The 13,653-nt window shown below is 37.0% G+C and overlaps 1 protein-coding gene across 2 annotated transcripts in view; it reads right to left on the bottom strand.

Moving 5' to 3' along the window:
• Positions 1-2,349: 2,349 nt before the first annotated feature.
• LOC149137142 (uncharacterized) overlaps positions 2,350-13,653 on the bottom strand; it is a 68,068-nt gene continuing 56,764 nt past the window's right edge. The window contains exon 4 of one of the 2 annotated variants that reach the window (XM_089347111.1): positions 2,350-4,355. In XM_089347111.1, the coding sequence (XP_089203237.1) occupies positions 3,660-4,001 (342 nt within the window). In that variant the 5' untranslated portion in view covers positions 4,002-4,355 and the 3' untranslated portion in view covers positions 2,350-3,659. The remainder of the gene's footprint in view (positions 4,356-13,653) is intronic. The other variant, XM_089347112.1, reaches the window with a different exon arrangement.

Genomic DNA, 13,653 nt, shown 5'->3' with positions numbered 1-13,653 from the left:
ACTGTGGCCTTGCTGGAGCACCACCTTTAGTTGACCAAACCAACCCCAGGACTTATTCTTTATAAGCCTAGTACTTAATCTATCGGTCCCTTTTATCGAACAGCTGAGTTACGGGGATGCAAACACACCACCATCGGTTGTCAAGCGATGTTGGGGGGACAAACACAGACCACAAACATACACACACACACATACACATATATATATACATATATACGACGGGCTTCTTTCAGTTTCCGTCTAACAAATCCACTCATAAAGCTTTGGTCGGCCCAAGGCTATAGTAGAAGACACTTGCCCAAGGTGCCACGCAGTGGGAATGAACCCAGAACCATGTGGTTGGCAAGCAAGCTACTTACCACACAGCCACTCCTGCACCTAGATAATGAACAACTTTAATCAATTTTCGAACCTTATTGGGTTCTCATCAGAGGCGTCTGCATCATCCTGACAGTCTCCATATATATATATATATATATATATATATATATATATATATATATATATATATATATATATATATATATATATATATATATATATATATATGCATATATATATATATATATATATATATATATATGCATATATATATATATATATATATATATATATATGCATATATATATATATATATATATATATATATATGCATATATATATATATATATATATATATATATGCATATATATATATATATATATATATATATATGCATATATATATATATATATATATATATATATGCATATATATATATATATATATATATATATATATATGCATATATATATATATATATATATATATATATATGCATATATATATATATATATATATATATATATATGCATATATATATATATATATGCATATATATATATATATATATATATATATGCATATATATATATATATATATATATATATATATATATATATATATATATATATATATATATGCATATATATATATATATTTATATATATATTTATATATATATATATATATATATATATATATATATATATATACTCTTTTATTCTTTTACTTGTTTCAGTCATTTGACTGTGGCCATGCTGGAGCACTACCTTTTAGTCGAAGAAATCAACCCCAGGACTTATTCTTTGTAAGCTTGGTACTTATCCTACCGGTTTCTTTTGCCAAACTGCTGCTCCCCCATCATACATGCACTCATGCATACACATGCTCATCTATTCATATATCTATATATACTTTAGATACACACACACACACACACACACACCTACATACATAAACTTACACATGCACAAACTTACACATACATATACTTACACATGCATAAATATACACACAGTCGAAGTCTAAACAAGCATACTTCTATAAACATAGCAACTACTAGAATATATAGAGATGAGCTTATACAATTAGCTCTCCCCAATGATTGCATATAAACATTTATACAATTTTTATCATATGCAATGACCACATCTGCACATAATCAATACAATGGATCCAATAAATACAAGGAATAAAATGGATAAGGTGAATCATACACTAAAGTCATGGATAATGGTCTCACAGTATTGGGTGATAATTACATAAGTACAGTACAGGCAAGTAATATGTACATATAATTTCATAAAGATATAGGATTATAACCATGTTAAAATGGTTAGCCAACACACAATGGAAAATATAGGCATCCAAGGTATTCATCTTATAGATTAGGCTTGCTTGGCACAATTAGAAGTAGCACAACAGTAGATAAGCAAATAATGAACAATGAAGGTGAGGTTTGTGGGAAGGAGGAAGTTGCCAATAATTAAAATGATCAGATAGGACATGAGCATACTCATGACATGAGTTAATCATCATTATCATCAACAACAACATTTAACAACTGTTTACCATACTTGCATGGGGTGGATGGTTTGGCAAGCCAGAAGGCTATGCCATGTTCTGTTATCTGTTTTGGCATGGTTTCTATGGCTAGATGCCCTTCCTAGTCCTAACCAGTTCACAGAGTGTACTGGGTACTTTTTTCATGGTACCAGTACCAGCAGGATCACTAAGTAACTTGCAAAATAAGACAAAGTTCCCTTGACTATAGGGAGTAGTACTGAAGGAAGTGGCCTTGTGATAGTTGATGAGAAGTTAAAAGAATAATAGAGGGATAAAAGAATAATAAGTGTCTTACTGTAGAAGAGATACAAGGACATTCTAGCTGGAGAAAGCAGAAGGAGACTTGGAGAGAAAGATAGAGATAAATAGAGTGAAAGAGATGGTGGCAGATATGTATCTGGACAAACCCTCAAGGTGCAGTGGGGAAGAATAATAGGTGGAGAGATACAAAGGATTGAACTGGTTAGGGGGATAGAAGGGAAAATTTCATTAGAATGTGAGGAGAGATGGCAAGATGGGCTATAGGTGTCTGTAGTAATTGAAGGTGAGGAATGTAGGAGAGTTTCAGGGGGAGAGGGTTATGTTAGATATGTGTGGGCATTGGGAGAGATAAGGGATGGAAGAGGTGTAAGGACGGATGGAGTATAGCAGAGAGAATAGAGCATGGCTAGAAAAAGATAACACATTTGGGAATTTTTTATTTTTATTCTTGGATGTGATCTTACATATTCTTGGGTTGCTGATTTTAAATATCAAAACCATTTTATTCTATCACATAAGGATTTTCAATAAAATGTAAATTAATGATAATAAAAGATGTGAATTTTTAGTAAATTGTTTATTTATTAAAATGGAAAAGAATATTCTGTTAGTTTTAAGAACACATGTATTCCAAATCAACATAAAATGAATCATGAATCATCAACATCAAATCAAAGGAATGTAAAATATGCTCCGAATGGTTAGCCTACATATTGATCCAATATCTTTGAATTCTGCATGTGCTGTGCATCCGGATGCACATCAATGAGCAGCAATAATTTGCCATCATACTGACATTCAATTTGCCCTGGTATCAGGCTTCCACTCTCCTCGTTCCTCACTGTAGTCACCACAATTCTTGAGAAAATATTTAAGATATGTGCAAAAAGTGCAAATTGACACTCATTCTAGCCCCAAGTTGTTGGAAACTTCAAATCAGGTCTTGAATCATTTTTCATATTTTGGGGAGCAGCTGTTTTCCAAGAAGTTTTAAACAATCTGCTTGAAAAATCAGGCATTCACCTTGACATCTGCTAGTGCTTCCTCAAAATACTTGCCTTCACTTATATGAGGAAACTTTGAATCCAGGTACTTGAAAGCAGCTCCATTCTTGTTGAGGGCTTTACAAAATTTTTCATAAGTCCTAATTTGATGTGGAGTGGTGGCAGCAGAATTTTCATGGAGTCAACTAGTTGTACAGCTATCATGTTGTGATTTCCAGGTAAGAAGCTGGTCCTTGGTGGCCAGTTTATAGTGCTGACTGTCTTCCCTACTACCACAAAGACAAAGGAATCAAGAATACTTGGTGTATCCCCCTTGAAGCAATGACTTTTAAATCACCAAAAATGAGAAAATTGTGATTATGGTACTTGATGGCAGTTATTAGTGCCTTCATATTTTCATAGGCTTCCAACATTTGTACACTATGGCCAATTGATCCAGTTGCAGCTGTGTTGCCATTGTAGAGAAGACCACCTTTAAACTTCTGTTAGAACCAAAGAAGAGCCTTCATTCATCTGCTTTGTATGACATCCCAATGTGTTCAATAAGGCCAGAAATAGTTGAACAGAAAAATAAAGAATCCAATTTCTCAAAGAACTGAGTGAATTCTGCTTCACAATGATGGTACCAAGTAAATGATGTTCCACAAGCTAGAAGCTTGTCTTCCTTCAGTCTAGAGCCAAGTAACTGTGCACTTTCATTTGGAAGGCTGTCTCTCACTAAGTCATTGAGCTCAACTTGGTTGAAGAGTTTGAGATTGTCATTTCTTGGTGGTTCATAGTCTACTTCCATCACATTAGTATTACTAGTATCAGACTCTGATGAAATCTCCAATGTCTCAGGTGGCATAGATACAGGAATATCATCTGAGTGTTGGGCAGGCCTTATTGCAACCCTTGGTCTTCTTGTTGAATGCAGCTACTTTAGTCATACAAAAGTAGCAGTCACGGTGGTTCATCTGCTCTTACCATACTATTGGTACTCCAAAGGGTATACATTTCAGTTTTCCAACTGACCACATTTTGAGCTTACTAATGAAACTCTTGCAAGCTTTGTGAGGTGCAGATGGATTGTCCTGGTCTCCCAGTTTGCAACCAAAATAAGCTAAATGGCAGCTCTTCAAGAAAAGATTAATATTACTCCAGGTATCTGAAGGGGTGAATTGTCTGGTGAGTTTATGCAGCCTCTAGACATATTCACAATCTGAAAATAAAGAAAAATATATTAGATTTAATATTTAAGTCAATATAAAATAAGCATTTTTATTGAAGATATACTTTATCATTTACAAAAAGAGAAAAGTAATGTTTCTAGACAACTTGAGAACCTGATATGATGGAGATGAATAAATAACACCATGAATCACCACTTATCATATATATTTCAAAAAAGATACCATACACGCAATAAAAAGAATCTTGCAGACCAGTGTAATCAGGAATGGAAGTGGTTTTAGGGTGGGGGAGCAATTAAGATAATAAGTATATTACAATTTTAGAAGAGTAGTAGTTACAGTGCATGTGGAATTGATCGCAAGGTTCCAAGAAAGAGTGAAAAAATAATAAATTTATGACAAAGGAATAAAAGCTTTGAGTCCTAAATTCTTCTTAGTACACCAACACCCACAATGGTTAATACGTTAGTTACTCAGAATGTCCTAGTAAGACAGGGTTCAAAGTTATTTGTAGCAGTAGAGGGCAAAAAGCCCAGATACCACATTTGTGGTCAAACAAACCACTTGAAGACTTTCTGCCCTAGACAATCAAAACTGTACTGCTGCAGACACGTCCAGCAACAATAGCAACAGCAACAGTACCAGCAGAGGCAGGTGGCCCCTGGAATAGCGAAAACAACAGCAGAATAACTACAGCAAACAAAACAAAAGCACTCAGAGAACACAAACCTCCTCCAAGGCAACACCAACATCCTCTCAACAATTAGCCAGAGATGATTTTTAAAATGAGAATATCTGAAATAAACTCTGCTGCTCTCACAAACGATAATTCTAAAAATGAACCCGACCACTCTCAAAAATTATGTAAAAAAAAAAACAGAAAAATAATCCAGAATTCTTGTCCGGTACCAGATCAATCCCAAAATCTAACCAGTTCATGCCAGTTGCAAGGCCAAACCTCCCTGAAAGTTTCATCCGAATCCATCCAGCGGTTCTTGAGATATCTTGTCCACAGACAAACAAACAAACAAACAAACATGACTGAAAACAATACCTCTGCCTTAATGAAGGCGGAGGTAATAAATAAGTCAACATTTATGCTTTCCACACACAAAACAGCAGCAAAAACAACAGCATCAGTATCCCTCAAAACTACAACAACCTTACCAACAAAGCATAACCAAAAATCCCAAGATTTGCCTCAACCCTTCCCCCGGACGCTCAGACATATCCTGCATGGAGTGGGAGGAAAAGACTAAATGGCCAGATCTAAAAGAAAAAGAAACAAAAATTCACCAACTAAAACACAAAAATGTGACAGGTATGATGACAATGAGCAGACACAACAAAACATACAGATACCCTACCCATTAGCAACCACTATAGCACCCTCAACAACAACAGTATCTCATCAGCACTGTCTCCACCACCTCAAGCACAACCCAGTTTACACACACAACCCAACACCAGCAACACACAATCATTAACTACACAGTAATAAACAAAATCAATAAAGAATTAATGGCACACATATACAACCATTCAAACATCACAAAAACTAATTTCATCACTCCAAACACCATACCACCACACATAAAATTCCTGCTAACATCACAAAACACATGCAACAAAATAAAACAAAATACCTTGAAGGAGTTGGGGCCTTCAGGAAAGATATCAACAAAAGACGATGTTCTCGGGGAGACTCTGGGTGTCGACAAATACGAGTTGGCTGGTCTGTTCCAGAGAACTTTCAAGCAAGGTTCTATGGATAATTTCCAGAAATCCTTGGCCTAGCAGTGCTACTGGGTGGGCATTAACTGCTCAAGATAAACTCTACAAGCAAGGAAGTGCAGTCAGTCAGGCTTGCAGAGATGCGTGCAGAGTGACAAAAGCTTTCTGCATGCTCTCATCCAGTGCCCAAGTATTTCTGACTTGTGGGTTTATGTCAAACACCGGCTATTGCATGTAGGACAAATCCAGCTATTGACTGAGTCCATTGTGAGGATAGTGCTGTCGCTTTCCTTTGGCTGGGAAAGGTAGACCATTTTTCCTTGCCTGGTGGCCTTAGCGAAAGAGGTTGTGTGGTGATTGAAAGAGCTGAAGACAAATACTTTCCTCTTTTGTGAAGGCCTCATTAACTTTTCCAAGTTTCACTTGAAAAGGATAGTGAGGGTGGAGAGGGAAGTTCTGCCTCCCAGCAATTTTGTTAAAAGGTGAGTGAATGTTGCAAGAATAGCCCAAGTGAATGGGCCCAGTCTAAGCATACACCTGTAGACAAAGTGGAAAGGGCACTTACACTGATGGTTAGAATTCTACTGTTGTGGAATTGTGGGGTTTTCACGAGCAGTTCTTGGAGGTCTACCTCTTTTGAAGAATTTTGTTATATTCAATTATTGTTTTTGTTTTTCATGTAACCCCACATTGTATTTCTCCTGTGTTGTATTTTTCCTAATGCTTTTTTTAAATATAAATCCTTAGTGTTTAAGAAAGAAATCATTAACATTATTATTATTTATGGTTCCCTTTCATTATAACTTTATTTCAGCTGCCTTAGTACTGGGTATCCTCAGGAGGCCAAGAGTAGCAAAAGCACTTTTGCTTTGCTATGCATGCTAAAGTTATCACCACATTTATTCCATTTTAGATGGAAAGTACTTTCAGTAGTATATGGGCTGTACCCATCAAGGTTATCTTTTGTAGTTCATGGAGATTGGAATTACCAGGGAGTTGCTTAATATATTTCTCATCTCCCTTCTTTATCATTCCCAACACCAATTACTTTTGGTATTATCGTAGTACTAAGCTTCCACATTTTTGTGATTTCAATTTGCAGATCTTTATAGTAATCCTTTCTTGAGACATTTTGATCTTGTGGGACAGACACATCTATTAACAGACAAGTCCCTCTGTTGTAGTCCTTGATCACAATATCTGGTCAATTTGAGTCAATTTTTCTGTCTGTTTGTATTGGGAAGTTCCAAAGGATGGTGACACTCTCACCATTTACTACATCCTCTGGATGGTGCCAGTACCACTTATCATGAGATTTAATTTTGTAATATTTACAAGCATTCCAGTGGATATACTGCCCTAGCCTGTCATGTCTTATAAGGCTCTCCTTTTCAGCCAGAAACAACATGATCAATTATCTCTGTGAATTTTCCACAAATTCTGCACGAGGTGTCAGATCCACCTTTAAGGATGTTTTCATGATAGTTTCTGGTAGGTAAGCTCTGATCTTGCACAGCAATAACAAAACCTTCTGTTTCCCCTTTCAGACCTGTCCTTTGTAGCCATTGGTGTGTTAATTTTGGTCAATATCTGGCTTAGGGTATTTTCCATGCAGGAGTTTACCTTTCCAGTTGTCTTCAATATTATTCGTGCAAGCCTTCTTTGCTTTTTGTTTGATGTTTTTTGCATCAATGATAGGTTTGCCACTATTTGGATCTCTTTGGTCTTTCTGATTGTTAATTTCTAAATCAGGAGAAGCAATGGTAGGTCTGTCAGTATTTGTGTGTCTTTGGCTTTTCTTATTGTTAAATTGTAGACCAAGGGACTTTTTAAATTTCTGACTAAGCTTCATGACTGAAACTTGCTTGGAATCTTCATGCTTCAGTGCAGTTTGTAAAAGCGCATCACTTGTTGTATTAAGGTACATTTCAAGGCCTATTATTGCTGATTTGAAGGATTGTTCAAGCTGTATCAGGCCTCTTCCACCTATTTTACTCGGGAGATAGATCCTGTCTACATCTGATTTTGGATGGTGCATTCAGTATCTTGCAAAAGATTTTACGGATCTTTCCATCCATATTCTGTTTGTCAGTGAGACTCCACTAAATGATACTGAAGCTATATGTGGTTACTGGTATGGCCAAAGAATTGATTGCATTAATTCTGTTAGCAGAATTTAATTCTCAGTTTAGAACCATTTTTACCCTTCAGTAGCATTCCTTGCAGATTTTCTCTTTCATTTTAAAGTGCTGGATACTATCATCTCCTTTGGTACCCAGATATTTGTATACTTCGGATTGGTCTAGGTTTCGAATAGCTGTGGTAGTATCAAGTTCTATGTTTTCTGCCTTTATGAACTTCTCTGCCTTGAAAGTAGCCTTTGCACATTTATCAAGTTTGAATTCCATACCTATATCAGAGCTGAATTCTTTGACAATACTCAGGAGCTCTTCTAATTCTTTATCGTTTTTGGCAAACAATTTTAGATCATCTATATAGAGTAGATGATTAATTTTCTGGTCAAAGATCTTATACCCTCTCTTAGCATTATTCACTTGCGTAGATAAAGGAAACAGAGTGAGGCAGAATAGTAATGCTGATAACGAGAGATATCTAGATGGTCGTGGAAGCATGGTGGAACCATCTAATAATGGCTCCATTCAGAAGGCTGGAATAGTACATATAATGTGCCAGTTGGAAAAAAGAGACAGACACAACCAGGTAGAAGGTTTAAGAAAATTTATTGATATGTTAACATGTATCTTTGTGTGCATCATGTATACAGAATACTAGACAGGCTGTCATGAGAACAAAGTGTATGTGTCTATAGGAATGGATGTATGCGTGTGCATTAAGTACAAATAAAAATAACAATGAAAGAGAAAGTGAAAGTGTCTATAATGAGAAGTTAGACAGATGTTCATAGATACAAGAATGAGAAATACCAGTTCATAGTCAATTGTACACGGTGATTGAAATACTGTATCAAGAAGTTGCAGCAATGATGCAGAGCTGGAGTTGCAGTATGTGTTGTATGAAGTGGTGGAAGTAATGCTGTTGCCTGGGTCACTTGGTACAGAAGTTCTCGCAGGTGGTACATTTGCTGTTAACCATGGTGAAGTAATTCACGAACAGTGCATTGCTGGAACCTGTGCAGTGTTGCTTGAGTTGTGTACGTAGAAGAGATGATGTTGATGACATTAAGAAGATGAGGGTGGTGACGAAGAAAGAAATTGCCATAATGCTGTTGGACGGGTGTTGTCTGGCTCACAGGTTGTATCTTTGCTGTTGATCCAGAGTGAAGTAATTAATGAACAGTACTGTGTTGAAACCTGAGCGTATTGCTGTTGGATGGGTGTTGTCATCTGGCATTGATGCAGTAACTGGCTGTGTCTTGTGTGGTCAGTGGCCAGACCTTAAAAGGTCTGAAACCAAAGACTTCGAGATGAGGAGTAGCTGAGTTTTTATAACGAACAGTAGGCTCAAACGGGGTTGAGAAAAGGCTGTCTCATGTGATCTTATTTAGATGCTCTGATTGGTTATACGCTGCAGATTGGCACAACAGAGTAAGAGACAAATTGCGCCAATACCAACCAATCAGAGTAGTGGACACAACGGGGTCCAAATAGTGGCCAAATGCTAGCTGTTATATGCTACGTTCGAATGTATGTATATATGTAATAAAGGGGAGAGGAATTTCACCAGAGTGTACGCTACAAATATCACAGGCGATATTGATGTCTGGTGAGATAGTATATCCTTGTGTATAGTTTAAAATGAGGGTGGTTCTCTATGAATTCATGATTACTTTTAAAAAGTTCACAATAGGCGTAGGAGTGGCTGTGTGGTAAGTAGCTTGCTTACAAACCACATGGTTCCGGGTTCAGTCCCACTGCATGGCACCTTGGGCAAGTGTCTTCTACTGTAGCCTCGGGCCAACCAAAGCCTTGTGAGTGGATTTGGTAGACGGAAACTGAAAGAAGCCTGTCGTATATATATATATATATAGGAAAATGAAAAAAAAGGCAGAATGCTAAACTGGAAGCATATTTTAATAAAGATTTCTAATCGGTTTTCATTGCGAAAGCAAATTATCAAGAAGAAGGAGAATGAAAATGTTTTTTACAAAGAAGTACAAAATGAAGAAAATAATATATTAAAAAAGTAATATATAAAAAAGTAAATATACCCATACATTATATTGTCTTTGAGCTTTTGAAGTTCAATAGTAGTTCATGTATATAATGGTAGGAAAAATAAGGATGCATGAGAGTTGAGAGTTTTGTTAGGTTTAGAAAAAGGGTTAAAAGTTTGTGTTAAGCAGGAAATGTGGTGTCAAAACAGGAAGTGTGTGTAAGGGGAGACAAATGCTTTTAGTTGGAGTTATGAACTCTTTTTCAACAGGAAGTTTGTGTTTGTTCCTAGAGAAATAAGGTCACTGAGGGGTGTGTGTGTTAAGAAATGGTTGGAATTTCTCTATGAAAAGATTCTCCTTGTTGATTCTTTCTTGTGTGGAGATTCTGTCTTTACATTGATAGAAAGGGAATATAATGAATTTAGGGTTTTTGTTTCTGGCGCAAGAGTTTATGTGGCCACTGAGTGGAATTTGGCGGTATTGAGGGAGATTTATTTGTTCCTTATGGACTGCTACTCTTCTACGCAACGGGAGGCTCGTCTGTCTGATATAGAAGTTTTGGCAACCTGCGCAAGTGAGGACATAAATGAGGTTACCAGAGGAACAAGAGAAATTGGTTTTGATTTTAAACTTTGTTCCTCGTTTGAAGGTAAATTCAGAGCCTTCAAGTAGGTAGGGGCAGGTACCACAATTAGCATGTGCACATTTTTTAACTGATGGGAGTGGAAGTGGTGTATGTAGTTTGGCATTGGTTAATAGTGGTGTATGCTTCGATGTTTTTGGGGTTGTGGGTGGAGATGTATGGAAGTATTTTGGGGTTGGTTGTGTTATTATGTTGGTTGGTTTTTAGTGTGTTTTTGTCAAGTTCCTTGGCACGTTTTATTCCAAGATCTATGAGTGTGGAGGGATATTGGCATTGTAACAGTGTTTTTTTTAGGTCTTGCAAGCGTATTTTTCGAGTGGTTGGGTCAGAGACAATGGTGCAAATTCTTTTAGCTAAATTAAAGGGGATATTTATCTTGGTGTGTTTTGGGTGGCATGAGCTAAAAAGGAGGTATTGTTGTGAGTCTGTAGGTTTGTGGTAGATGTCGGTTGTGATTTGGTTATTAGGTGTTTTTATAATTAAGAGATCAAGAAAAGGGAGTTTGCTGAATTCCATAGTGAATTGAATGCTAGGATGTATGTTGTTAAGTATGGATTTGAATTCTAGAAGTTTTTCATAGGGTTCCTTCCATATGATGAAACGATCATCCAAGTATCTTTTCCAGTTATCCATTAAATAGATGTGGAAAAGGTGTCCAAATTTCTGGCGTGAGATTTCATATAGTGTTAATTCAAAAAAACCCATTATGAGGTTCGCAAGGACTGGTGCAGCTTTAGTACCCATCGCAATACCACATTTTTGGCGAAAGTATGTGTCTGCAAACAGGAAGTAATTGTTGGTCAGAATGAACTTAAGTGATTCTATAATGAAGGTTGTGTTGATGCGATTAGGAAATGTTTCTAGGTGTTTGTGCTGCAGGATTTAATTGCCTCAATAGCATATTCATGAGGGATATTTGTATAAAGGTTGACCACGTCAAAAGAAACCAAGAGTGACTCCTCGTTTTTGGGAGGTGATTGAACATGTCAAGATCATCTCTAATGAAACTTTTGATGTGACTTAGGAAAGGTTTCAAAAGAATGTCCAAGAAATTGCTTAAGCGATGTGTTTCGCAGGAGGTGCCTGCTTAGTTTTAAATCTTCCGGTGCCTTGATGTTGATGTAGATTTCAGAGAAGAGTTTGCAAGCTTCGGTGATGGATTTGTTCTTATGGATTTTAGGGAGGCCATAGAAGAGGCTGGGCTTGCATTTGAAATTAGTGATGTAATCCTTTTCTTTGTCCGTGAGTCCTTGACCTTGCTGGAGTATAAGGGTGGTGAGGTTTTTGAGAGTTTTTTGTTGTTTATAGTTGGTGATAATTTCATAGAAGGAGTTGTCGTTTAGTAAGGAGAATGCTAGGTGTTTGTAAAAATCTGTGTTCATTAGGACTACAGTACTACCTTTGTCAGTTTCTTTGATAGTAAGGCTTTTGTCCTGTTGTAAGTTTCTTAGGTTTTTCCATTCTATGCTATTAAAGTTTGATTTGACCTTGGTTTTAGATGGGGTAAAAGGGAAACTCTGGATGTGGTTGCAAAAATCGTCTAGTGCTTTATTCCTTCCTTTGGAAGGTATGAAGTTGCTTTTGTTTTTAATAATAGAATCATCCTCATTGTTGAGGTCTATAAAAGCTTCTGTTAAACGAAGCTTTCTGCAAAATTCTGAAATGTCATCCTTGATCTCAGTGGGGTTGGGTGTTCTTGGGGTGGGTGTGAATTTTAAGCCTCTGGCTAGGATGTTAATTTGGGTTTGTGTAAGGGTTTTATTAGAGAGATTTATTATTTTAGTTTTCTTTTGATGGGTCTGTATTAGCGGTAGTGCCTGTTTTTCTCCCCTCTGTCTAAAAAATGGTTGTTGAAGTAGGGGGGTGTAGTGATTGTTAGAGTTCTGGTAGAAGGGGTAGGGGTAGGGGTATTGTTGGGTGGAGAGGCTGGAAGTGGATGGGTAGTTATAGTGATTGTGTTGGTATGGGATGTGATGGTTTAAGGTTTTGTGAGAAATGCGGTGGGTTTTTGGGTGTTTGTAGGGTGGATTGTATGCAAGGTTGGAGTGGGGTAGGTAGTTATTGTGGTTCTGTTGGTGTGAGTAGCATGGGTATGAAGATCTGTAGAAAAAGTGGTATGATTGTGGGTGTTTGTTGGGTGGACGGTATGGGGTTCCTTGGGCGGGAGATTTATGCATAGGTGTGGGTAGGATTCCTTGTTTGTTATTGTTGTGAGAGTAAGGGGCATTGAGATGGGGATAATAACAAGTGTAAGGAGGGTTCATGATGCTTCTTCTCCATGGGGGAGGAGAATGGTTGAGTTGGGTCTTGTTTGGATTATTTTGTGGGGAAAAAGGGTTTTTGTAGGGTTGGAAGAGGATGTGTTTTGTGTGGAGGGAGGTAGAGGGGTATGTGTGTTTGTAGTGTGGTTTGGGGTGGTGTTTGTGGGGAGCAGTGGTAGTATGTATTATGGGTCCTTTTATGAAGGGGTTTTTTGATTTGAGGTTTAATATGAATTGTGTTTCATAGTTATGGAGGAATTTTTTGTTGTTTTCCCAGTGTTTAAGGGAAGTTAGTTCTTCCTTTTGGCATTCATCTTTCCACAGCTTAATAACATGTTCGAGGGATTGCTCGTTGGAGTGTGTGGTAAGTTCTCAGAGCATCTCATCATCAATTTTTGTGTATTTTTGTTCGTGATTTTGTGCTCTGAGTTTTAAAAGTTTTAAAAGGAGTCACTCTTGGTTTCTTTTGACGTGGTCAACCTTTATACAAATATCCCTCATGAATATGCTATTGAGGCAATTAAATTCTGGCTGCACAAACACCCAGAATCATT

The sequence above is a fragment of the Octopus bimaculoides genome, chromosome 2, assembly GCF_046866305.1.
Source record: "Octopus bimaculoides isolate indiv1 chromosome 2, ASM4686630v1, whole genome shotgun sequence".
Taxonomy (NCBI): domain Eukaryota; kingdom Metazoa; phylum Mollusca; class Cephalopoda; order Octopoda; family Octopodidae; genus Octopus; species Octopus bimaculoides.
Note: the sequence above shows the minus strand (reverse complement) of the source record. Positions and strands in the feature narration are given on the sequence as shown.